At 36.3% G+C, this 25,601-nt stretch overlaps 1 protein-coding gene across 5 annotated transcripts in view; it reads left to right on the forward strand.

The window, feature by feature from the left end:
- grid2 (glutamate receptor, ionotropic, delta 2) overlaps positions 1-25,601 on the forward strand; it is a 437,740-nt gene that overhangs the window by 392,996 nt on the left and 19,143 nt on the right. For all 5 annotated transcript variants that reach the window (XR_001661638.1, XM_016669506.1, XM_016669505.1 and 2 more), the window contains one exon: positions 3,809-3,975. Coding sequence is in view for 4 of the 5 variants with exons in the window: in XM_016669506.1 (XP_016524992.1) it covers positions 3,809-3,975 (167 nt within the window). In the remaining variant the exon portion in view is untranslated. The remainder of the gene's footprint in view (positions 1-3,808; positions 3,976-25,601) is intronic.

Raw genomic sequence — 25,601 nt, forward strand, 5'->3', positions numbered from 1 at the left:
ATCCCTGTCTAATGTTTAGATTGATGTTTGACAGTCTGGTTGTGTGACTGTGATTCAGTAATGCAGCAGAAAATAACCTTAACTACAGTAGCACAATGAAGTGCCTTGCAGGCAGACATACCCTTGTTTTTACATTAGTCTGGAAAATGAGGACATTTTGAAACCTTTTGCAATCTTTCTTGCAAAAATAAAAAATAAAAAATACATACTTATATGTGTGTGTGTGTGTGTGTGTGTGTGTGTGTGTGTGTGTGTGTGTGTGTGTGTGTGTGATGAAAAGATAACTTCTTACAGTGATAATAAATGGTCTGGAAAGCAAACCTGTTGTCTTCACAAGCTGTCTGACTTCCTTGCACTCCCTTGCAACGTTTACTGTCCCTTTCTCTCTCGCTCTTTAATTATTTAAGTCAACATAAGTGAACTGCCGCCCACTAGCTTGAAGGAGGTCACAGGGGTTTATGGTAGGTGTTTGTCTCAGATGAGTTCACACGACTGAATAACGTTCACATTCCTAAAAGTTATTAACAGGATGTGTTTTGTGTGAGCATGTTTTGTTCATTAAATTAGACCAGTTCTGCCATTACCAATCTATAGGTATGGTTAGTAATTCTCCTTACCCAAAAGTGAAGAAACCTTAACAAAAGAAAGCATATATATCCCAAAAATGTTAAAATGTGTTAAATATTATATAGAAAATTGAAGGATATATTATATAAAAATGCACTGCATAAACATGTAAAGCAATTTGTTTAACCCTGAGTTAGGGGAAGGATCACCTGTCAGATTAACTTCAACTGGAGAACTTAAATAGCATAGTTCATATGTAATTTTCCAGTCCCTCCCATTGTGTCATGTACGGTTATTTTACAAAGTATTTGTTGATTTGCTGCACCACAAAAGAAGAATGGCCTTCAGGATATCATTTTTATAGTGCCACCCCAGCTGTGATTGTTGTGTTCAGTAATTAATCAAAGTTAAGTCAATATTAAGGTGATGCTGTGTATGTAGAGTAGTTGTTCTAATGTATGAAATCAATACTCCCTATTTGCATGCATTTTCTCTGTTTATGAAGCACTGCTGCAGGTAACCACATTTTCCTTCACCTACTTCACCACAATGCTCTTAGTTGGGATAACTGCTCAGGATTTTGCTCATGTTGATGTTGATGGTGATATAGATTTATTTTTGATAAGAAAAACTGGATCAGTCTAGCTGTCAAGTCAAAACACCTTTTGCGTTATAACAGATTTAGGATCAGCAGGATATAAAAGGAATAATTATAGTAAAATAATAAACATATGACATTATATAAATGTGTAAAAGCCACATGAAAATCATTTTATCTTACCGATTCCAAAAAGGGGACGATGAGTCTTTTAAATCAGAACTAGATTTGCCAAAATTGGAACAAAATTTGGTATATAATTCTACGTTGTTTCTGCATCAGGGAGAGCATAGCATGAAGAATACTGTTTTTGAGAGAAAAGGGCTGAAAAGGGAGCTAAATGAGATTCAAACTAAAAATGTTTTTGCTTTCAGTTATGCTGTCAACTACTATTCCTGTCTGTAGCCTTTCTTATTGTATGGTTACCTGGAGACCATTTTATATGCACCAGTAATGGATTAATGTTATAGTTTCTAAAAGTCTAGCAGCTGAACTTTAAACAGGTTGAACATGTGAAATTGTAACAACAAAAAAAGAACGAAAGCAAGACTACATTTGCTCTTGTTCATTAAAATTCAAAGCGGACTCTTTAAAAAAAGGAATTTTTAACTAAGTGATGCACCCTTCCAGATAAGTATTTATACAAGACTGTTTTAGACTGATGGTAAAGTGAAATGAAAGACTTATGGTTATTTTAGACTTATGTCAATTTAATTACAAATTGTAGCCAGTAAAACATTCAAAACATTTGGGAGTAGTGAGATAAGGACCTCAAGCACACATATGTCTCAGATAAAATGATAACACTTTGTAAATAAGACCAAGAATAGCTGCACATATGTACACAGAACAAATACTGAAGCAGCATGATGGTGATGAAAGTGACCAAAGTGAGCTGAGGTACCATGAGCAGTCTATGAAAACAAGTACTGCAAACACTGAAAGTTGGACAGTCTAATAAAATAAAAAAACCTCCCTACAATACAACAAGAAAAAAATAACATGAAAACATAACAGGCATGTAAACATACTGAGTTATAATGTGCAGTCCCAATGCAATGGAAAAAAAGGAAGAGTCGTCATGGGAGTCTTGTTTGCCAGAGTTACATAGTCTGATTCAAGTTTTAACTTAGAAGTGATTTTAACGCACATTTCTATATTATTCTTGTCTATAGGATCTCCTTTCTTTATTATGAAAAATGGGAAAAAATAATCAAAGGGTCAACAATTCATATATTGCTTTTAATTTAACTGATCTGAAGCTTTTATAACAGTGAAGTCTCTGTTAATATTTACCGTGACCTTATTGCTCATCATGAGTGTGCTTTATCAAGAAAGTCAGATTTTATTTATTTCAACCTTAATTTATAGTATTATTAAAATGAAAGATGTCCCTGTAAGTGTAATTGCAATATTTTTTCATGTCAAAATTGTGAGTCATGCCACAGAAATAACCACACATAAAACTCACAATATATTTTTTAGGCCATTTCATTTAAATTTAGTAAACAAAAGTGTTCCTTATATTTCATATTATGAAATTTAAGTACACGTTTTTACTAATTTCTGTTTTGCAAAACCTGTTTTTTTTTTTAATTCAGCAGCAATAAATGGAAGGCATGAAAGCATTCTTCACAACTAATAGCAGTGCTCTTCTCTTTCTTTTCAAAGCTGTAAAGAGTAATATGATCCCTTTTGATATCCTGCAGCAAAATGTTGAAGACGTGTGTACACACACATACACACATGCATACTGCAGCAGACTTAAAGCTGTGAAATCACCCAATCAGAAGGCCTTGTCAGCCCTCGGACATTAGTCATCACGTATGAGCCAAGTGAGGCAACACACAAACACACACGCTAAAACACAGATGGGTTTGAAAATTTTATAAAGCACCATTAAAGTTAATGACACACCAAGTCCAAAATAATGTATTATGAAAAATGTGTGTGTAGGTGTGAGTCTGTGTGTATCCTTCTGTGTCTGGCTGCTGTATTTATCACTGTTTGAAGTATCAAAGGTGTTTTCATGAGAATATCACAGCCTCTCCTGTTTCCATATTTTTGTTCTTGTCGAAAAAATATTACTCTGTTGAATGTTAACTACAGGATGTGTTAACAGCAAGCACCTCAACTGAACTAAGACGTGATTCCCATTTTAAGTCCTTTATGGCTTTCTCAACAACAATCACACACTAGGACTAAACACACTGACAGCATGGAAATGTTCCCTGCATAAAATGCGAAAAGGATCCCAAACTTGGCTTCATAGTGAGTGATAAACAAGGCTGTTTATATCACATACATCTAAAGTTACAAGAATGTGGAACAATAAAGTTGGATCTCTGTTAAACGCACTGGTCCACACCACATAAAGAGGGGAGTCAGGGTGTAATATTACTCAGACAACAAAATCACTGATCGAAAGCGATTAGGAAGTCTCTCGGTATTGGAGGAAATTAGTACTAGCAGACTTCTCGCTGCTTAATGTATGTAACCATGACTTTGCAAACAAAAATGTTTTAAATTGGTTAATTGGAACTGGACTGAGAGTCCAGCCATAACTATCAGAATAACTCAGATACTCTGTAGGATTCCTGCTAAAGAAGAATGTCTTCCTTCTTCTGTTTCCCTTTCATTAAGGTGAAATATGGCCGCTTTGGCTTTGTGTGGGATGCAGCAGTGCTGGAGTACGTGGCCAATAATGATGAGGATTGTTCATTCTACACTGTAAGCAGCAACGCGCCAGACCGTGGATATGGTATCGCCATGCAGCACGGCAGCCCCTACAGGGACATTTTCTCCCAGAGGTAAGAGACATAGCAGTAAACAACATCCTAGCAACATCTATGCCCCTGTTCCATTTGTTATTAAAGTGAATTGATTAAATGTGCATTGATTGAGGTGTTTTGTTTCATGCTCTTTATCCCAGTCCTTTTACTTTAAGGTTCAGAAGTACACTAATAAGTTATGAATAATGCATTTTCATTTTCCTGCTTCGCTTGATCTATTTTAGTGAAGAAATTGGCCACTCCTGCAAACAGGGACTCAATGCACTCTGAATGTGTAGATTCAATTTAACATGTTTTATATTAATGTTCAGAAGAGAATATGCAAAATATTAATATCTTCAGACTTCAGTTTCTATTCAGTTGTCTGTTTTCCATCCATCCATCCATCCATCCATCCATCCATCCATCCATCCATCCATGGAGTCAGTCAATCAGTCTCCGGTTGAAATTTGGACCTCTTTAGACAGGTTAAGGGTAAAGATAAAGAGAAATCATACGCTTGTAAAATGGCTTTTTAAACAAAACAGAACTCTAGTTTTTGTCATCTGAAAAAGCTTGGAATAGAAAAACAGAAGCCCAATATAAATGTGGCCCTTAGCGCTGCCAGACGTTTTTGTCCGATTGGTCAGTTGCTCAGTGAAAAATCAGAATTGGTCATAAATCTGTCTTCCAAGAAACAGTAAAACTGCTGTTAAGCACCAATACTTGACACTGAGCTTAAGCAAATGTGACAAGTTAGCCTCAGAAGAAAATCAACAATAGACTGTCACAACTGTTTGCTTTAAGGAAATTGTTGGCTTTTTTCTTCTGAGGGAAATAAGATCTTGACCTCACGATGATGAATGCCCTTACGACTTATGTAGTGATTTGGGACAATAAACAAAGCTGAATTGATTCAAATGTTTCAAATATTCAAGCTGCTCCCAGTTGTTTACTTTGTTTGGGCCAACACAAAGTCTGGTCTGTCTCTTCGATCAACACAGCAACTGAATTTATTCATTTATTCATTATCTTCCTATTCCCTCATGAAAACAAGGAAGTATGGTAATTTTTGCAGCCGGTACACAAAGGTCATTCACTCATTTCCTCTCAGCAATTGTGTTTTGCTCCTCAAAATCTGGAGGAATTCCTTGTTTGTCAGTTTGCATTAATCTTTAATGTCACGCTGCAACATGAAACCATGCCGCCAGGCTGCATCCTCAGCAGGTGCAGTTATTACTGTAAGGGGCCCCACAAGGATCGCCTACTTCTCAACCGAGAGTCGTGCTGGCTTTGTACGCAATCACGTTTAAGATCACTTCAGCATGAATGGGGAAATATGGTTGATATCCTCATTACACTTGTGAAAGTTACATTACGTAAAACAGACAGCAATGTTTTTATGAGTGCTTGTGAATATCTGTATGTAAGACTTGAGTATATCTGATTGCATGGGCTAAAATATGGGAATGCATGAATGTCCAGGTCTCTTAACAGCTCCATATCTAATGAAGCATTGCACTTCAGAATATTGCCTATCATGACTTTTATTAAAATAAACAAGCAATTAATTAGCAAGCCATGTCTGCAATTTACTTTTATTACTGTTGTCTTAATGTCTTTATCTTGGGAAGGCAGGTTTAAACTGTGTCCTTACTTAGACCTAATGCTTCAGAGTAAAACAGGGTAGAATTATCGGGGGAGAATATTGTTGTGGATGTATAATTGCTTTGTTTCTCTTTCAGATCTGTCATCCTGACATTCTCTATTACACCGATTACTGAAGCACAGCATTGAGGTTTAGAAGGAATTATATTTGCAGTCTGTGCCTTTGCTCCATGGAGAGAAACATTTCATATTTGGTTGTCTTCTGTGGTCCAATCATAGCAAATCTTGAGACTTCTTGATGTCTCATTCATTTGGTTTTGTGTTAATCAAACAATTAAGGAACGGTTAATTATACTGTGACGTATTTTCCCCTCTGAATCTCTAACCAATTGTGATTTTATATATAAGCAGAACATATGATTTCATAATGAATAAATAATTATTTTTAAAAGACCTCCGAATTCAGTTAAGTGTTTGCTTAAAGAGGAATATTATATATTCTTTTCATGCTTTAGCACAATTTTCTAAAATTGTAATACAATGCCTACAACCAGGATATTCAAAACTTCGTAATGGTATTCATATAGTTTTGAGTTTACCTCAAAAGTGGTTAATAATATACTCGGTATCAACCACGTTCCACTAACTTGGTACCAGCCTTTAAAATTGTAAAAACAGTAAAAACAAAGCTAATCGACACTGATAAAGACATTGTAAACAGCAACCAAAAGGATGAGTTGCTTAAGCAAAACATTATCTTTACCTGTGAACAGAAACGGCTCAAAAATAAGCACAGTGGAAATTATTTTAAAGAGCCCAAAGATGGACCGACAGCAAGTCCTGCTGGACCCGAGTTCCCAAAAGTGATTAAATTGATTGATAACATGATAATATCAGGCTGACAAATTAGGCTGACAAATCAATAATTCTTGTGCTAACTGTGTTCAGAGCAATTCCCTTTCAAGTAATGTCCAGAAGGATCCTATAAGGTACTTTCAGATCATATTTTCACAACCACAGACCCTGGATCATTTTATTCACTTTATTCAACACTCTGTAACCGAACTGTGTGCTGCCGTCGTCTTGCTCTGTCCAAATGCTTGTAGGGCTTCAAATACAAGCAAAGTTTTAGTTCATCATTATCAGCATATCTGCAGCTGATTCTACTGAATAACGTATTTCTCCTCGGATTAGATTTAAGCTGGAGAACAATCAGAGTTTATGAACCAGACTGTTGAGCTTTTTTAAGCAGCTGTTCAGCTGCTGCTTTCTCTGCTTTGGTTTATTGTTTTAATAAATTCCAGTTGTTCCACAGTTCTGTCTTACCCTTTTATTTCTCTGAGATGTTGGTGGACTACATTCAGCCCTCCATCCACATCAACACCTTTCATATGGTGGCAATGCATAAATAACACATCTAGATCAGGTTGAAAGTATTATCTGGAAGCACTTATTGGCAGCTCAAATAAAACTCAAATGTTTATATTTAATCATTTGTATTTTGTGTTTAATCATACAAAAATAAAAGATTTCTTTCATCTTTTTGGTTTTTAATACAACACTTTGTGGTTTTGTTTTGGCAGAACGTGTCATGATTCAATACGTCATATTTTCTTCTTTTACTTTTATTCGTTTTTTGCTTCACTTTGGAAAGAGGGAAACCATTAAATTGCGGATTATCATGCAGTCAATAATGGCCTCCGTAGGAAACAGAAAGTGCAGACTGCTGTGATGGAGCCATAACACCGAAGGGAAATGTTGTGGAACTGCAACACAGGCCTCAGTATATCACATCAGACAGGCTGCGTTATCTACAGATTTGAGATGCGCATGATTTTGATCTGTTGAACATTCTCTGTGGTATCACTTTTATCTGCTAAAAGCGGAATTTAAAAACAGGGATGTGCGGTGCAGGATGTACGAGGCTTACAAAACAGGACAGAATTGACTCGAGTCAGGAGCAAGAATTGCTTAAATAAGCAGGCCACATCTCTCAGGCCGCCATATTGCTTCCTAGATGAAAGCAAATATATTATTTATGTTTTGGACAGTATTCTCCCCCATAAAAACTACACATTCTTTTGTAGTTTTAAAGTCACTCATTGCTTCCTGTTCCTGATATTAAACTTATGTTTAGCTGCTTGCTATTTGTCTATTATCTTATACAATTTAATAATGGTTGTTTTATTATCTATTTTGTAATATTTTAATGATTCTAATGCACAGTTTAAATTATATTTTGTTGTATCTCCTTGACTTATTGCATTGCAGAAAGAATTTACTTGGTGTAATTTTTAAATCAACTCCCATCTCCATTTTTGCATTTAAACTGTACCTTACATTCATGTATTTTCCACGCCATGTATTTGTAGCAGCACTGGTCCTTATCGATGTCATACTCATATTTCAGTCCAAGGATGGCATGTTTCCTACTTTACACTGATGATGACGGCACATCCCGAATAGTTTTAATAACTTCAGAGATGTGATGACAAATGCATTTCTAAAAGTGTTGTCTAAATCTCCCTGAACCAATTTTCAAAAGTTGAGTCAGAAAAATCCTTAAATAGTTATCTTGCCTGTCAGTTTGAAAACAACTTAATGAAAAAAAAAAAAAAAAAAAACCCCACATAATTTCATTTCATTTCGATAGTTAATCAAAAAATCTTTTTATGGACAGCGGGTACAGAAAGTATTCAGACCCGTTTAAATTTTTCACTCTTTGTTTCTTTGCAGCCATTTGCTAAACTCAAAAAAGTATGTACATGACTCTAAACCTGACCAAGTGAAGTAACCTAAGATTACAGCTTCACTCACTCTTTGGTTATCTAGCAACAACTTGTTGAGTAACTTATGCTTAAAAATAAGAAGCATCAGTGAGAAGTGAAAGGAGAAAATTAATACAACCGCTCAAGAGAAAACTGGATAAAACGGGAAAGATCACGTCACTGGTTTGGCAGCATTTCAGATTTTTAACTCAAAAAACTAATAATTATCGATATCCACTTGTATGTAACTCATAAAAATATTTTTCAACCATATCGTCCAGCCTTACTCCACAGTTACCATATCATCATCTGTGTAACTCTGCCTGAACTTGGATGCCACCCGACAATTTATGAGGTCCAGTGCATCTATTCTTACCTGACCTTACCTAACACTCAGCTGTCCTTTCAATGCCTGCTGTATCTGATCAGGTCTGTCTGATTGGGAAAGTGAGGCCTACTTCATATTTTGCAGGTAGTTGATTTCTTGAGGCTGCAATGGTGTAAATACAGAGTGATTGGCTGGTATACCTGGGGAGAATCTCTGCAACTTCTGAGGAGTATTTACTCTACATGTTTACGTCGGTGTGTGTGCTATGCATACTTGAAGTGTGCATCACTGTGTGTGTGTGTGTGTGCGCGTGCGTGCGTGTGTGTGTGTGTGCTCTGCATACTTGAAGAGTGTTTGGTGCACATCCCCAGGGATAATATCAAAGATGAAAAATAACTTATTTGCTTTGACACTTTAAAGAGAACATGAGTAGGGCAGCATCTGCAGAAACAGACAGACTGCTTCAACTTTATCGTTTTCAAACGCTTTGTTTGCTGTGAAGTTCCATTGCTGTAGCTGAAGTGCAGCAGCACTTCACATCTGTGTTTCTGTATGTGCGTGTGTGCAAATCTGCCAGCATTTGTCAGCAGTGGGCCAGTGTGTTCATGATTCTGTGTGTGAGAGGTTTTTTTTTGTGTGTGTGTGTTGGTGTGTGTGTGTGTGTGTGTGTGTGTCCTGCTCCATGATTGATGGAGACAGCCTGCAGATTTACCAGAGTCAGAAAACAGTGCCATAGAGGGCCGCTCCGCTAATTTAAACTGACAGCTACTGACAAGTTGTTTTGAAGTGCTGAAGGGGCAAGATTAAAAAAAAAAAATCCTTTCAGGGGAATGCATTATTTTTGTGTCTGCTTGTTGGCAGGCATTGATATGAAAATTTGAAACGTAAGATCAAATCCACAGCAGATGGACATCTTGAGGTGTTGTTGGCCATGTATTTTATTGCACTTTTGGAGCACGTTTTAATCTTCAGTTACAAGATGGCAATGCCTTTTATGTGTGATCATGGAAGAGAAACCAGTGTGTAAATGCTTAGGAGTCTAGAGAGTGCACGGAATTCAGTTTGCGAACAAATACCAATAAAAAGCTCAGATAAAATTAATAGCAAGCTCATTGTTATATTAATATTATTTTGTTTTCATTTCCTATTGCACAGTTGAGTGCTAAGCACAGGGCGTCATGTCCATTGTTTGATTTTGGTCCCGCTCTCCAAGAGATATATTGTTGTTTCATTACCTGGCTGAAAGCGAGCGTTCCACTATCAGCTTGAGGGCTGATGGCTGAATGGTTCTAAAATAGAGCCACAATATGCTGTATTTCTGTGGGGACCATGGCAGAGCATGTTCTGTGGCATGCTTGAGGGGCCAAATGACGATTACTACAGTGACAAATCTCTGTCACAAACACAGATAAATCACACCTTGGGGGCCACAGGGTAGATTGCGGTGGTGAGCACACACCAGAGGCGATTTTCACTCCCAAGAAATTATGTTAGATTGTTTAGCCCTTTTCACACATTGGGTACAAAGCATTAATGGCTTTATCAATCTTTTAAACCGGTAGCATTTTTAGTTGATTCCTCTCGCACTTCCATCTTATATGTTGATATCGACATTATTTGGCGGTCACAAATATAAGAAGAAGAATGTTTCCTTACAGTCTTCATATTTACCGTTTTATGCAGGAGGTTTCTGTACCTCCACTATAAATTTAAGTCTTGTCGTGGAGGAGCAAACGCCATTATGGGAGTGCACTGCCTTTTTTTTTTAATGCATCCCAGGGTATTTTTTTCAAACACCCTACAGAGACTATCTATGTTCAAGCAAATTTTAATGCCTCATCTTTTGGTATTGTTGTTTACTAGCAAATTAGCGATTGTAGAAGGAACTTTGCAAAAGTCAGAATTCAGTTATTTACCTTTAGAGTTATTCAGGTCAAAGGAATTGCCAATGCAAATCTTTATTACCTAAATCTTTTACTATTACTGTGAGATTATAATGTCCATGCTTACTGTTATCTGAGAAATTAACCTCTTAGAAGTCAGTACCCTTGCAGCAACTTGGTTATGTCAGATGTTCAAAACTGGTATCCCTGGTGTTACCCAACTGGACAGTTCACTCTGACCCACTGGTGGATCTGAGAGTATTGCACGTGTTTCAGCATGGACTTAAAGCACTTTTGGTAATAAAATGTACCTTATTTGAATGTTAATGATGCTTAATAATCCCCAAAGACAAGGGCAATAAATGAAGGTTTCTCAGGAGAGGTCGCTGGTATTTTTGACCTCTTGGACTGCTTCCATGCTTTGTTCTACCATAAATTGGATTAAAAGGGAACAGAGAACAAGAATAGGATGAGATACAGTGCTTTGAGTAAATACAAAATGTCATTTTTAAATGATGGTATTAACGGAAAAAGCTATCCAAACACGATAAAGTAATTGTCCCTTAAATCTAATTCTGCACCAGTGTGAAGGACAATATTCCTGACGACACAAGCATTTTCACCTCTGACCGGCTCAAACCAAAAACATAACAAATGCTTCTCGGAGCAGTTTAGGTAAAATCCATGAGTTAAGTCAGATAAAGACATAAAGATACTGAGGTATAATCTACAATGTGATTGACTTATAACAAAAAAGTAGGATAAATATTTTCTGCAGTGATGGAAGTGCTCATTGTGATTTATCTCAAAGTTTCTATGGCAGTTGTTGCAAAGTATACAACCAAGTGTTGGGTTTTGGGGACAATTCTTGTTTCAAACCAGGGCCATTTTGGTTTGAACATCTTTTTTTTCAAATTATTGTTAAATTCTTAGATTTTGTTTAATGACTTTATTTTGTTTTTCGTAAAGTTTTTATTATAATATAGAATATGGGTTTGATGACCAAAAACATTTAAGTTTGAGAAAAGAATGAAAGAAAAAAAAACAAAAGAAATCTGATTAATACCATTTCACAGTGTTTTATGGCATGTTTTATATTTCAGTAGTAAAAAAAAAAAAAAAAAAACTCCAAAAGTTATGGTTTCAGTAGATGGTTCTCCTCAACAGACGTCTCTCATTATCCTAAATGGTTCATTTGAGCAAATTCTAAGGAATCTATGCCCAAATTATTTTGGTAATTTGCACAAGGTGTCACTTTGAAAGAAAAAGCTCAAAGGATTCTGGGACAGAATGATCTTGTTTTCTTTCTTAAAGCTTGATCTTGTCTTCTATTGTAAGTTTGATCATTGATAAAGTATTAAAAATACTTCCACTAACATTTTGTAAAATTGAAATAGCTTCTCTCACTCTGCCTTTTAGACATTTCCATCTCTTTTCATTCAGTTAAGAATCTTTCAGAATTATTTTTTCCATCACTAGGATAATTAAAAATGTTTCAAATCAAAAACAAGTTAGAAAATACATCTTACAAATACCCTTATAATGTTACTGTTTTCTTTTCACAGCATGACACTATTTGTGATGAGAAATGTTCACACTAGACTTCAAAATGCTTTTATGACAAAAGCATCTTTGAAGTCATTCACATATGACACTGACATGTTCAGTTCCCATCAGAACAATGTAAAACCCAGTGATTGTGTATAAAAGGGGCTTTAGACTGTGGGATTTAATTTCCTGACATAGTGAAGGGATTTGAACCTTCAGGAAGCCAGAGTGGATTTACTCTTTATTATTTGAGAATAAGCCGAGGGTAATATTTAATCAAAAACATATTCAAAACATTTATCTGAAAATATTGTTGTTTTTTTTTGGTTTTTACATTTTTGATTTTGGATTTCATGTCGGTATCTTCCCACGATTTTGCCTGGATTTGATGCACTTACAGGTTTTACGGAATTCCTCGACTTTATCAGTCTCTTTACTTTATGGACGTGAAATCGAGAGACCGGGTGCAAATGTGTGTACAATAACAACAAACATTCATTTCCATCGCCTTCACTTTTAATATGTCTTGACTAGCCTTCATTTCAGCCTCAGATCAAGGCATGCATTCATACCGTCTTCATTGTTCCCTCTGCAGCCCCAGCTCACTCATGTGTTGATTTCATTTCCTCTTCACACCATGAATTCAGTAAGCGATCTGTCACTAATATTATGAAAGTACTTCTCTACTAAAGCCTGCTTTGAAGGGAAATTTAGGTGTTGTGAGTCTCAATGAAGACACAGTATATAGATCATAAGCTATTTGTTTGTGATGCTTTCAGTTGCTTGGCAAGCTGTTGTATTAGAAAGTCTCGTAAAGATGAAATTGTCAGTAACGGTTAAAATAACCCCTGATAGACTTCCTTCTGAAAGTTTGGTTATTGCAAACCTTTAAATAAGATTTAATGAATTGAATAAGCTCTCTTTGCAAAATGTACAAGATTGAAGAAAACTGACTTGAATCTGCTGACCCGGAAATAAATAATGTTTTTACGTTGCCTCTGCCCATGTGGAAATGGAATCTGTTGAACAGGGCTTTCCAGTTTCATAGCTTATCGTGTACTCTTAACTCAAGTAAGTGGTGACAAAATAGAGTGTTGGTAGTAGTGAAAGTCTAAAAACAGCTAAGGGCTTTTCAACACATAAATGCATTAATATGATGTATTTTGACATCATAGTTAAGAGTCTGAGATTTGAGCTAACAGTGTCTTTGCAGGTTTCAGTGAACGCAGGTATCTTTGAAAGATAACCTGAAGAAAAAAATGTTAAGGCTAAGATGAAATGGCTACAGTGAAAGGATTATGACAATTGTTGTTTATACATAAATCATTTGATTAAATCAAAGAACTCTGCTCGTTTCAGTCCGGAAAAAAAACATACTTGTACTTGGAAACTGTGTGGGAACTATGAATTTTTGAGCTTTGTTTGAAATTATTCTACTTGCTAATCCTATGTGTTTATGTGGCTTTCATTTAAAAACAGGTATAGATTATATAATTGTGCCACAAGTCATTATGTGAACACATATGGCCAGTGAAGAGAGCAGCAGTAGTCGTTCCTCTGGATTGTGAGAGCTGCTTACTGTGCTGCTCTTTCTTTGTGCAGCAGAGTTTAACTTAGTCGCCCACAGTTTGTGTCGCACTGTTGTGAATATTCCTGTAAAGTGCGTGGTGCCTTTCTATTATATTGTGTTAAGAGAATAATTGACATCCTGGAGCTGTATCAGAAAACAGAATCTTTCTTGAAGAAATGTTTCCCATAGATCCGTTGCAAGAAAAGCGACTTTTTGCTTTACTTGCTGAGCTGCTTTTTGTCACCCCATGATGCCAACGAAGTATTGACTTGAGTATTGATCTTTTTTTCAGGGTTTTATTTTCTTTTCCTTACTTATCTATGTCTCTTATTTTCTTTTTTATTTAATTGCAGTGTAAGATGGCTATGTGCTGTTTGACTGTGGATTGAGGTTTTTTTTAATGTTTTTATGTTTAGTGTGTAAAAGTAAGTGTCCGGTAGACCACTTCACATATTAAACTTTAAATAATTAATGTTGTTCGAGAATTTCTAATACATAAATATTTTTTTATGGGCTCATTATTTTCACATTCATTTGTATAAAGTTCTATCATTCAACAATCCACAAAGACTAAGCATTCAATCAAAGCAAGCCCTGTTTAAGAAACTAAATTTAATCTATATAATTTAATTAAAAAAATGACCTCAAGGGTAGTGAAGGCATCCTTTTTAAGCTGCATTTACATTGTTTGCTTTCTTCCCATGTATGTTAGTATATTGATAAATGAATTAACTTGTTCCATAAAATATAATTTTACAGATCTTAATCTCTTCACTTCATTGACGTGTACCTGTTTTGTATTGTCCATATAAATTCTTATAATCATTGTAAAATTCATAGTGTTTGTTTTTAGTTTTGCGTACTTGGTGTTAGCTGAGCATTTGCAATTAAAAGTTTAAGAGTCTACAACTGCCCCTGGGTGATCAAATACTTGAATTAATGAACAAGCAGGTCAAAATGTCATCAGTCGAACATTTCAGCATGTTGAGGTAAAAAAAAAGGTTCATTACTACAGACTGCTTTCTTTGCTGTGACATTTGCTTGGCACTCACATAAATCTTTAGTTGTGAAGCCTATGCTTTACAGTCACATTCGGAAAATTAGAATATGTTTTCCAATGAGGTGTCACTGTCAGATCAAAAGTGCCTTTTGCAAATATTAATCTTTAATCAGCTCATATACATATCATTTTTAGCTGTAAGCAAAATATGATCAGAATTAAGAGAAATGCAGGTTTGAAAATGTTAATCTGTGTGAAATTAATTCACTTGGTGGGTTACTGGAATAAAGGAACATTTCCTCAGTGATATTTAAATTTACTGACTATGACTATAGATTGTGCCTCAGGGATGTGACACACCAGACATCCATGTTGTGGATTTTTTATTGTGTTTTTTGTGTGTGTGGCATTGTAGCTTAGCTGGAGATCCCATTGTGTACCTGCCAGTTAAATGTGGAAGAGAAGAAGAGAAGACCATGCTGTAGGGTCATTTACCTATGGCCGCACACCTTCCTGTGCCATTTAAATGAATGGCAATAACATGATAGCGTGATAGCAGCTCTTGTGTTTGTTGGTTTTGGAAGGCATAAACAGAGATGTTGTTATAGAAGACAAAATCATAAAAACATTTCCAGGTATTGGTGTTTTCTGTTCTCTATTTCACTGTCTGGCTCTCCCATTTCTCAGCAGATGGTCCTAAGCCAATTTTTCACAGTCAAAGTCAGCCCACACACTTTCATTCAATAAATCTTTATTAATCCCTGTTAACAACATCAATCTCTCTTTCTCTCTTTCTCTTCTTCTCTCTCTCTCTCTCGCTCTCTATATCTACTTCAGTCTCACTTCTGCTTTTGAAATGTTTAATGGTGGTTAATGGTAGTTGTACTTCTGTGCAATGTTTCTCATAGTTCAGCTTGATAATGGATTCCAGTTCACCCACACACTGTGGCTTAATGATGCTTAATTGAAAACTTTACTGACACAGTGTATGACATTGAACCCTGAAAGCGCTGATTGGAATAATTAAGCTTTGCGAACTTTACTCATGGGACCAAGGACCCCAGGGTAAATAACCTTTCTTCTTTCTTTTTGTCCCATTGTTAACTGAAAGGTCAGGAGCTTTGGAAAAGGACCTGACATTCAGGGTTTTAACACTTGTCCTCCTTTTTTTTCTTTTATTTTGTTTCATTTTTTACTGGAGGTCAAAATTAGTAGTTATTTCAGCATGCACAAACAATTTTGAACAATCATGGAAGTAACAAGAAGTGCAAATAAAATTAAGTCTGATGATCATCCTGAACTGGTCACCATAGTTGGCTGCACACCTCACAACATCCGGATAAAACAATAGTGATTTGAAATCAGTTCTGTTTTGCTTCACTTGACCATCCTTCTTAGTTGAGAAATGGGCTTACATATGTAATCCATTGCATTGTGTGCCTACTTGGAAATATGTCTGGAGTGGATTGTGTTTGTAAATGTAAGAAAGGATTATGGCTTTACAAAGTGTTGGGTGGCATCTTTATTAGATACAGGGCTTTTTTTTTCTTTTCGTACAAAATATACAATTTATTTCAGGATGTTAATGGTGCCATTTCTGACATTGCTGGTTCTGTCAGTATCTCCTAATGTAACAAAGCTCCAAAATGTATGCATATGTAAGGCTGGAGGTACTGTGATGTCTGATTTTAGGTTACATTATACATATGTTAAGATTAACATTATAATCAGGTAAGAGTTTCTCTAAAGTTTTGTCTGATTTTAGACAATATTTTATAGGCACAATTGACGACTGCTATATTCTCACAAGATTTGCTGTAAACAAAAAAAAATACAAAAGAAGAAAACTAAAACTTGCTGGTCTTGCTGATTAAGGTGCAATAAGTAAAGTTATTTTTGAGAACGGAGGCTTCTGCAGCAGCAATACCAAAGAAAGACTGGTACTTCAGTCTTTCTTTGGCATCGAGACATTAGAGGGTTTTGGAAAGTCTTGGGAAGCGTAGATGCAATTAAAGTGCAATCTGGAGGCAAACACTATCTGTTTACAGAAAAAGATGAAAGGTACTGGTGGTGTCAACGAATAATGATTTCTAGCACACCTCGAAGTTCCCAGAGCTACCTTAAGAGGTGCATTCTGATGGGTTTGCCATAACCCCTGCAGTGCTCTGACCTCACCATTGTTAAAAATGTATGGGTAGGCCTCAAATGAGCAGTGCATGCAGAAAGAGCTTTAGTGGTGAAATGACTCCCAACCTGTGATAACTGCTAAAATGGGTGTTTTGACAAAGTTTGTCAAAATGTCTGTTGATTTTGTTTCTTTTACAGTGAACGCTTATTGAATAGCACTACAAAAATACTGGAGTGGGTACAACTGTCTCATCTTTGACTTTCTTTGCTTGTCGGGATTTGAATAATGTTCCATGGTTTAAATTTAAAATAAACAAATATTCACCATCGTGCTGATGTGTTTTATGAGCCCCTTCATGGCTCATAAAAGCACAACCCAGGCTTGTCTTTAAGGGCTCTTAATATGCATGACATTTGATGTGTTTGAAATTTATGTGATGTGAGAGACAGTTTACTGATGTTTTCTATAATGTTTATTCAAAACAGCTCCTAGAACTGCTGTTTCAATGAAATATGGTTTAGTCAATCTTTAGAATCTAATCTCCTTAATGTGACAGATTAGACATTTGTTCCCTTTGGATAAAAATACTCAGTTTGTGACAAGAAAAGCCAACGATGAAGCCTCTTTGGTTTTTCTTTTTATTTGATACCAAAAATACAAATAAATTGGTATGCACTAAGATTGCTGGAATTGGGTTTCTCATATCTGAAATGACTGACACTAGGACTCTGTTAAGAAAAAGAAAAGACTTTTCAGACTTCAGGGTTCTGAACTGTCACTGCTGGTCAGAGTGCTTCAGTATTTACTTTTCTTTGAAGCAAGTGGAGAATCATTTCAGACAGTTGTACTTTGCAGGAGACAGCATTAGTGTATTTTGAGTTTTCTGCTTCTAACAGCACTGCCTTCAAACCGGCTGACGTTATTCAGGGCAGAAATGTATTATTATTTTATTCATTCAGAAAAGACTGAGATTTAAAACCTCATTTATAAGGGTGGCCATGGCAGAATGACCAAAAATACAAAATAAATGCATCACAGTTCAGTAGAATGACCTTAATACTCAGGGTATTATTGCACTTACCCATATTTCAGGGTTTTTCCCTGACAAGCATGTTTGTGCAAAGATCTTGAGGTAAAGCCAGACCTTACTAATAATGAGTATGTCGCTCTAACCTATACAGAGTAATTGAAATGCTAACAGTCACTCTTCCACCTTGAAAAAAACCTGTCAGGCGTTGCGTCTCTCCATATATTTCAGTGCTCACTTCAGTCACACTCCCTGACACAGACTCATCTGACCCAGCTCTCATCAGAAGTTTCAAAACTTTTTATGCTTTATTATAGGAACATTATTTTCTCCATCATTTTTTCCTGAAGGACTAACTCGAGTGATGCAGCCTGAGAATGCTGATGCTGCCAGCTTTTTGTTGAGCGAGTAAGTGAGCTGTCAACCCGGTGTTGTTCTCATTTAAGGAGCTGACAGTCAGCGGCCGTCTCAGCGCGCGAAACCCATTTTAGCATAACACCTCTGTCTCTCGTTCCCTTCTTTACTCCTTCTCTTCTCATTTTATTTGACATTCTTCCTCTGGACACTCATCATATCCATTGTCTTTCCTTCTTTCTTTACACTTACCAGCTATCTTCCTCTATCCAGTCTCCTCTAATCTCTCCTCTTACCTTCCACAGCTGTGTGTTTGTTGTCAGCCATCCATTCAGCCTTAACACACTGCACAAGTTCCTTGCTCAAAACTCTCCACTGTTTTTCAATTCACTTAGCTTCTCCCTCTGCTACTGTGTTCTCTTTCCATCTATCTTCTATTGACAAATTCAACTGTTCATTTTCTCTAATAGACTTCTTGCTGCCAAGATAGCAGGGAAATAACATTTGTATAACTGTTAGATAATTCTCTGTTCTCCAGATGTCTTGACACCTTTTACAGAAAACACTGCAGTTCATTTTGGCATTTCTAATTCACCAAACCATTTCACATTCTGCCTAATCGTCCAAGTCACTGTGCACTGTAATTTATCTTGCTACAGTTACTATAAAACTTTAAGTAAAAAGAAGCTTGAGATAGCGCCTTCATTTATGGTGGCCTACGGATGAGCTTTGGGGAAGAATGCAGAATCAACACAATATCTGGAGTTATGGTGCATTTAAAGAGCTATATGTGAGATTTTTACTGTCCTGTAGCAGAAAATAGCCCCAATATATCGAGAGGTTGAAAGCGAAGCTGATCAATACCAGTGACTCAACAATCTGTTTGCCAGGTGCTGAGATAACCGACTTTCAAAACTCACTTTGTTGCTGTAGTCTCTTTTCGCTGCAGCCTTGTCCTGAGACAGAGAGACTTTCCCCTGTACCTCAACAGGGGTGTAGAAACATGGTTTTGATATCGCCTAACAGTCCATTTTTACTCAACCTGGGACATTTGTAACAGCAGGAGCAGCTCTTTGTGAAACAGGCTGGGTGCTAAGTTGTTTTTTTATGTATTGCGCATCTCTGAAAATATTGAGGTTTGCAGTTGCGTCCCACAAGAGCCTGTCTAATTTTTACCAATACGTATCTAAAGACTGCTATTAAATATTAATAAAAATCCATTTGGCTTATCTGAGCAGGCTCATGCACAAGCCATCTCCAGGGTTCATTGGGTGGCAGTAAGGGTACGCCCCGGAAAAGCATCCAGGTCGTACATAACAGAACAACACAGACACACACAGGCCTTGCACATGACATGCAGAACGACTATGCACTGACACACTGATACCTAAGGGCAGTTTAGACCAGCTGACCTAACATGTATGTTTTGGGACCGTGGGAGGAAGCTGGGTACCCTTTAAGAACTCACTCATGCATGGAGACAACATACAAAACTCCATGCAGAAAGGCCCTGGCCTGGATTTGAACCCTGAATCCTTTTGCCGCTTGGCAATAGTGCTAACAACTGCATCACTATGAAGCTCATTAATAAAATCATCATAAAGTTACACATTATTTAAAAAAAAAAAAGCATTGCTCTGAAATCAGGAAATCAAAAAACAGAAATACCCTTTATTGTCCCACAGGGGGACATATAAGGTGTTCCAGCAGCAGATTAAATGTAAATGTAAGCATGCACATTCAAATAGTTAAACAACAACAAAAAAGACTGCACAGTACGGGCAAATCCACAATAGAAGAAAAAAAAAGTATAGTTATATAAAAAAGCATACTCAGATGAAAAAAAATATCCAGCTGAGTAGAATCACTTTAAAAAGGATTAGCTAACAAGAATATTATCAATATTAAATGTCTGTCAAACTTAAAAATATGACACCTAAGGTGCAAATTAACAAAGCATTAAACTATACACTTAAGATGACAAAACCATTTCCTCTTTAAATTGAACAATGTATGTTTTTTTGTTTTATTTTGCATTACATACACTAAACCTATTAAAACTGTTGTACACTAACTGCAGTTAAATGCACAATGATTACTATGGATGTTGTAATATAAATGTGTGTGTGCATATATATGTGTGTGTGTGTGTGTGTGTGTGTGTGTGTGTGTGTGTGTGTGTGTGGAGATGGAGATGGAGATGTATTTGGAGATAGGTGTGAAACAAAATAAAAGACAAAAGCACTGGAACATGAAACAGAAATGTTTCAACACACATGGTGCTGAAGACTGAAGAACAGGATTATTTATCACTTTGGGGGCTACCCATAAAAATATATATAATGTTTATTTGTGTGCTTGATGTGCCAGATTAAACAAAGAGGGTTAATTGAATTGCAATCCTCTATGGTAACCACAAATTATAGCTATAACAGGAAATTTAAGATAATTTACAACATTTTAATAAATCAAAGCATGTTATGTGGGGGAACTTTAAACTTTTAGAGATGAGGAGATGAAGGATGGTGCATGAAAGATAGATTTTTAGGTTTTCCTCCTCCTCTTTTTGGACGGATGATGTCCTTTGAAAGGTGATGCCAGTTATAAAAATACCAAGCCATCCAGTTGTATCTTCCCTGAAATGGAACAAAAACATAAATGTTATATTTGTTCACAATTTATATGTAGTTATCTGTTTTTTTTTTTTGTTTTTTTTGTAATTGTGTAAGCCAAATGTCTTTCTCCATCTGTGAAGCCTGTCTTTTTATATCCGTCTTAAACCAGTTTCCTTTTCATTCAGTCTGTTTTTTCTTCTTTTTTTTTTCATTCCAGCCTAGTGCCCTTTAGTCCTCTATGCAAATCACTGTGATGTTTCCTTTTGCTGGTTCGAACTGACTAATAACGTGTGATCATCCCACCATCAAGGCTGGAGCCATAGCGTTGCCATGGTAACATCCAGTCTAAACGCAATAACGGCTACTGCGGAGAGAATGTTGAGACAGCATTAGAGTGTGTAGACACACAAGAGCACACACCTTCACAACCCGCCTTAACACATGAGTAACCCGTGCTCATTTGCTTTAACGACCAGTGGGAGACTTGTCCTCGTGTGTCTCCAAAGGGAAATGCAGCCATCTTAAAGCAAGATAAGTCATTACACATGCCACTAATGCACACCTTCACCAGACCAGCTGTTTTATAGACATATGCACATGTAACACCCATGGTTGCTTACGATGTTCATGTTCCTTTACAGATGGAAATACGCTGGTGTTTACCTGTGTAGCTATTCACATAAGACAGATGTTACTCCGAAAAAGACCCGAGACTTTAAGACATCTTATACTGAGGCTATAGCATGCACTTTGCTTCACAATGTAAGACAATAACTCTTCACCCATTCTTTATGGCATACATTTTAGTCTATTAGAAAGCATTTGATTTCCTGCTAATGTAAATCTGATATTTGTGCTACCTCTTGTGCGTGACTGATTTTTTATTTTTTATTTTTTGTCTGAAACATTGCTAAATATAGCAAGAAAGTCACTGAGCTGGCACCAATGGGTTAACTATTGTTAACTTCAAACTTCTCTCACGGACAGTGGTTGATTTTTAGACCTTTGCTGAAGTAGATAAGATTAGTGGCTAAGATCACCTTCACATGTAAATATTGGCCAATCATTGATCTTCCAAAATTAAGGAAATCAGGGTCGATTTATAGGTGTACCCTTAATTTTCACAAAGCTCCTCCTTGGAGTGTGTCGGAAAGAGCAGGAGCTTCTTAAAGAGACAGAGGCCAATCTCGAGGTGTGAAACTGTGAAGTCAAAATTTCTTTCAAGTTATCTGTGACACATACAGCATTGTTATAACAACTGAGAGCAACATAATTACTTGATTTCAGTATTAAATGGTGCTATGTGCCTAGAAAATACATAATACCTCCCCTTTAAGGAAATAACAGAAATCTGCAAAGGAAAAATAAAACAAGAAGCAAAATTAAGACGAGTACATTAAAAGATATTAAAGGGAAAAGATAGCAGAGAAAATAAAATATTGTTTTTAGTTGAACATGAACCTCAATAAACAGTGTAAAATAGGGAAGCTAGACTAATGTGCAAAGTTGGTGAGATACGTTTAGACAATTTAAATGATGACTTGTGATTTTTTTTGTTTTGTTTTGTTTCCTACCTTTGTTTTTACCATGGAGGATAAATGTTGTCTTAATCTTTCTAAATAGGCATTTAAAGGTAATTCTGGCTTTCACATTTGTTGTCTGTTTACTTGTCACAGTTTTTCATGCCTGTGTGGGGAAGGATTTTTTTGTTTTTGTTGTTTGAGAGAAGATGGGGTTCTTTGCTGAGACAGCGACAACCAAATTAGAGTCAGACAGATGGCGTACTGCAGGAACCCTTTGACTCAACCAGTGTTTTTGTCAGGCAGAGCACAGTGGCCTTTCATCCTGCCTGTCAGCCATGGCAGAGGGACAAATGGAGAACCGTGGTAACTGCTTTTGTGTATTAAAAAAAATGAACATCAACATGCTCACTTTCTCTGGTGCACTCTCCCACAAAACCTATTTAGCTGTGAAAACGTAGCCATGAGAGAGAAATCTAGTCAACAAAAATGTGTTTGACAATTGTTTCAATACAGAATTTGCCTGAAATAATATTAAGTATTAATGTTAGTGTTGAATAATTCATTTTCTAAATTGTCAGTACTCAATTTGTCATTTCCAGAAATTATATTCCAACTTTAAAAGGCATGCCCTGCTTTTCTGGGAGTGTGGGGGAATACTGGCGATCTCAGGACAGTGTTTTTTTTTTTGTTTTTGTTTTTTTTGCACATCTACAAAATATTAACAGAAATATAGATAAAGATTTAATGCCATTGAGCACAACTTTTATACATTTAACTGCATTGTCAAATGGGTTTATGGAAGAAACCTTTTTTTTAATGTATGGACTGTATGTACTTTTTAACACCAGACTTGGCATTCTAAATGAAAAGATGCAGAAAAAAAGTACCCACATACAAATTCTAACAAATATATAAATTAAGTTATGTGCAAAAAAATGTGTGATGAAACAGGGATTCTGAATGGAACACAGAAAAGGAGACAAATAAAGGCATAAAAAATTTATCGAATGGCTGAAATCTGTATGTTCAGAAGATACTCCTATTACCTTTCAGTGGCAAATAATAGCAGCTTGTTTAGTCCTAATTAGTGGCTTATAAAAGGTTTCTCTCTACCAACGTATCACATAGGAAGCATGACATAATGGGCAAAAGCAACAATGTGTCTGAACTCATGACTGTTTCCACCATAATGTTGCAAAACACACTTACGGATTTGATTACAGGCACATATATCCTGATTTTTCCACTGAGCCCCTTTGGGATCACAATCCAGGAGTAGAAAGAAGATATATATTTATAGTAATTTCTCAATAGCTCAGCCACAACTGGGTACTCTTCACAAGATCTGTGAGAATGAAGTCAAACTAATAATAATAATATTTCTTTGATGGCCAGAGAGCATTCAGAGAGGTTTTAGAAAGACCTTGAGCTAACTGGTACAAGAGTTTTGAAGATTAAATAAAGCAAAAATCCACTATAGTCTCTACACACTGTAGGACTCAACTGGTGAAGGAATAGTATGTTAATATAGTGTGGTTGGATATTGGAGATTAAAACTCAGGTTTGTCTTTGCACACATCATATTTGAAGGACAAATCGCATCTCAACTACTGTGATTTTTGGATGCAAGAATGTCATGGTAAAGACCGGATTGTAGCCGATATGTCACTGACCGCCTTCAGTTAGCTAAAAGGAGAACGGGGGAGAAATGCACCTGGCAGGACAGCACATTTTGATATTATGAAGCATAGAACTTTAAACATCAGCCACACTTTTCTCATTATGGTCCTCCTTGTTTTTCTGTGAATCAGTGAGCAGGATAACACCAGTGAGACAAATGTAAAAGGATCTAATGTGTGTGTGAGCAGCTATGTTCTTGTCAGTGTATGTAAGTGTTCTGGTTTGATTCAAGAGCCCATCAGGGAAGCAGCCTTTGCATAACTCTGATAGACCAATTAGTGCAGAATGATAGATGATGAGCTGCACTGGCAGACAGGGTCGTAATAGAGGGCTGAGTGGAGGCACTCTGTCCTGAATCTCAAATCTGTTCTGCTATGTCCTCTCTCAAAAACCTTAATGATACATGAAGTTTTAGCCACACCCAAATAATTCCACCAGGGATGGAATCTGTATCTGGAATGCCTGTTTCGGTCCTCGTATCCATCTCGCCTGACTCGTTCCTGTTTGCGGTTTAGCTTGACATCCTTTTGATCTTTCTTTTATGAGTTGTAGATTAAACTCGTAGCCCTTCAAAATCATATAGATTTTCCTGTACGGTGACATTATGTTTCAGAACTTGAAAGCATAATGTCACCTCTGCCATTTTTAATAATAACAGATTTTTTTTTTTCCTCCAAATGTCAAAAGTTAACTTTTTTGCAGAATCTAGCTTCAGTTATTGACTCCTCGCATATTAAAAGGCTGTAACAATATTCAGAAATGTTAAAGTACATGAAACATGAATCGGCTGCTGTTTATAAGTGTCACACAAAATCTTTTTGCCGTGACAATCTGTTTTCAAATGAACAGTCAGCTTATGAGTCGAGATAATGGGCAGCTCCCCAAAACATGCACTTATGCTCTTATTTTGACAGAAAAAAAAATATCTTGCCTCGACTTCTTCAGAACATGGATAAATTACATGCAAGAAATCATAAAACACTTTGACAAAACCTTGGATGTCTTGTTTTTAGTTGGGATTGTTTGTGTTCCCTCTTATTAAGGTGCATGTAATACGACTTTCTGTGAAGCTGTTTGTCAGAGCACAGGGTTGTTTGTGTGTGTGTGTGTGTGTGTAAAGCATCTGTTGCCAGACTGACAGATAAAAAGGTCAGAACTGTGTAAAAGCCCAATGTTGCTTTGAGGGAAAAGCAATCGTGTTTGAACTCACATGAATTTGTCTGTAATCTCTCTGTGATACTCTCACTAGAAACAAATTGGCAAGGGTGCATGTTAAATTTTAGAGAGCAGGTTAGCTGTGTGGCGCTGAAGCATTCTGACAGGGTATTTTTATTTTTTATTTTATTTTTTTTTTCAGATTAAACAGAAATATGCTAATATTTTAAACACTCTAATAAGGCAGATGTATGAAAAGAAGATGTTAAAACCTCATGAAACCAACCTGAGTTGTTTTTTTGGGGTTTTTTTTTTGTAATAGTAGTAGTAGATGTGTGTACTATTCTCAGACAGAAACAAACTACTCTCAACAACCCATGGTCAAGCTTCTGATGAAAAAAAAAGTAAAACTTTAAAGGTAATGGATTTTATGCATTCAAAAAATGAAAATTTTCACACATTTCCTTTCACATATCTA

The sequence above is a fragment of the Poecilia formosa genome, unplaced genomic scaffold, assembly GCF_000485575.1.
Source record: "Poecilia formosa unplaced genomic scaffold, Poecilia_formosa-5.1.2 Scaffold25, whole genome shotgun sequence".
Lineage (NCBI taxonomy): Eukaryota > Metazoa > Chordata > Actinopteri > Cyprinodontiformes > Poeciliidae > Poecilia > Poecilia formosa.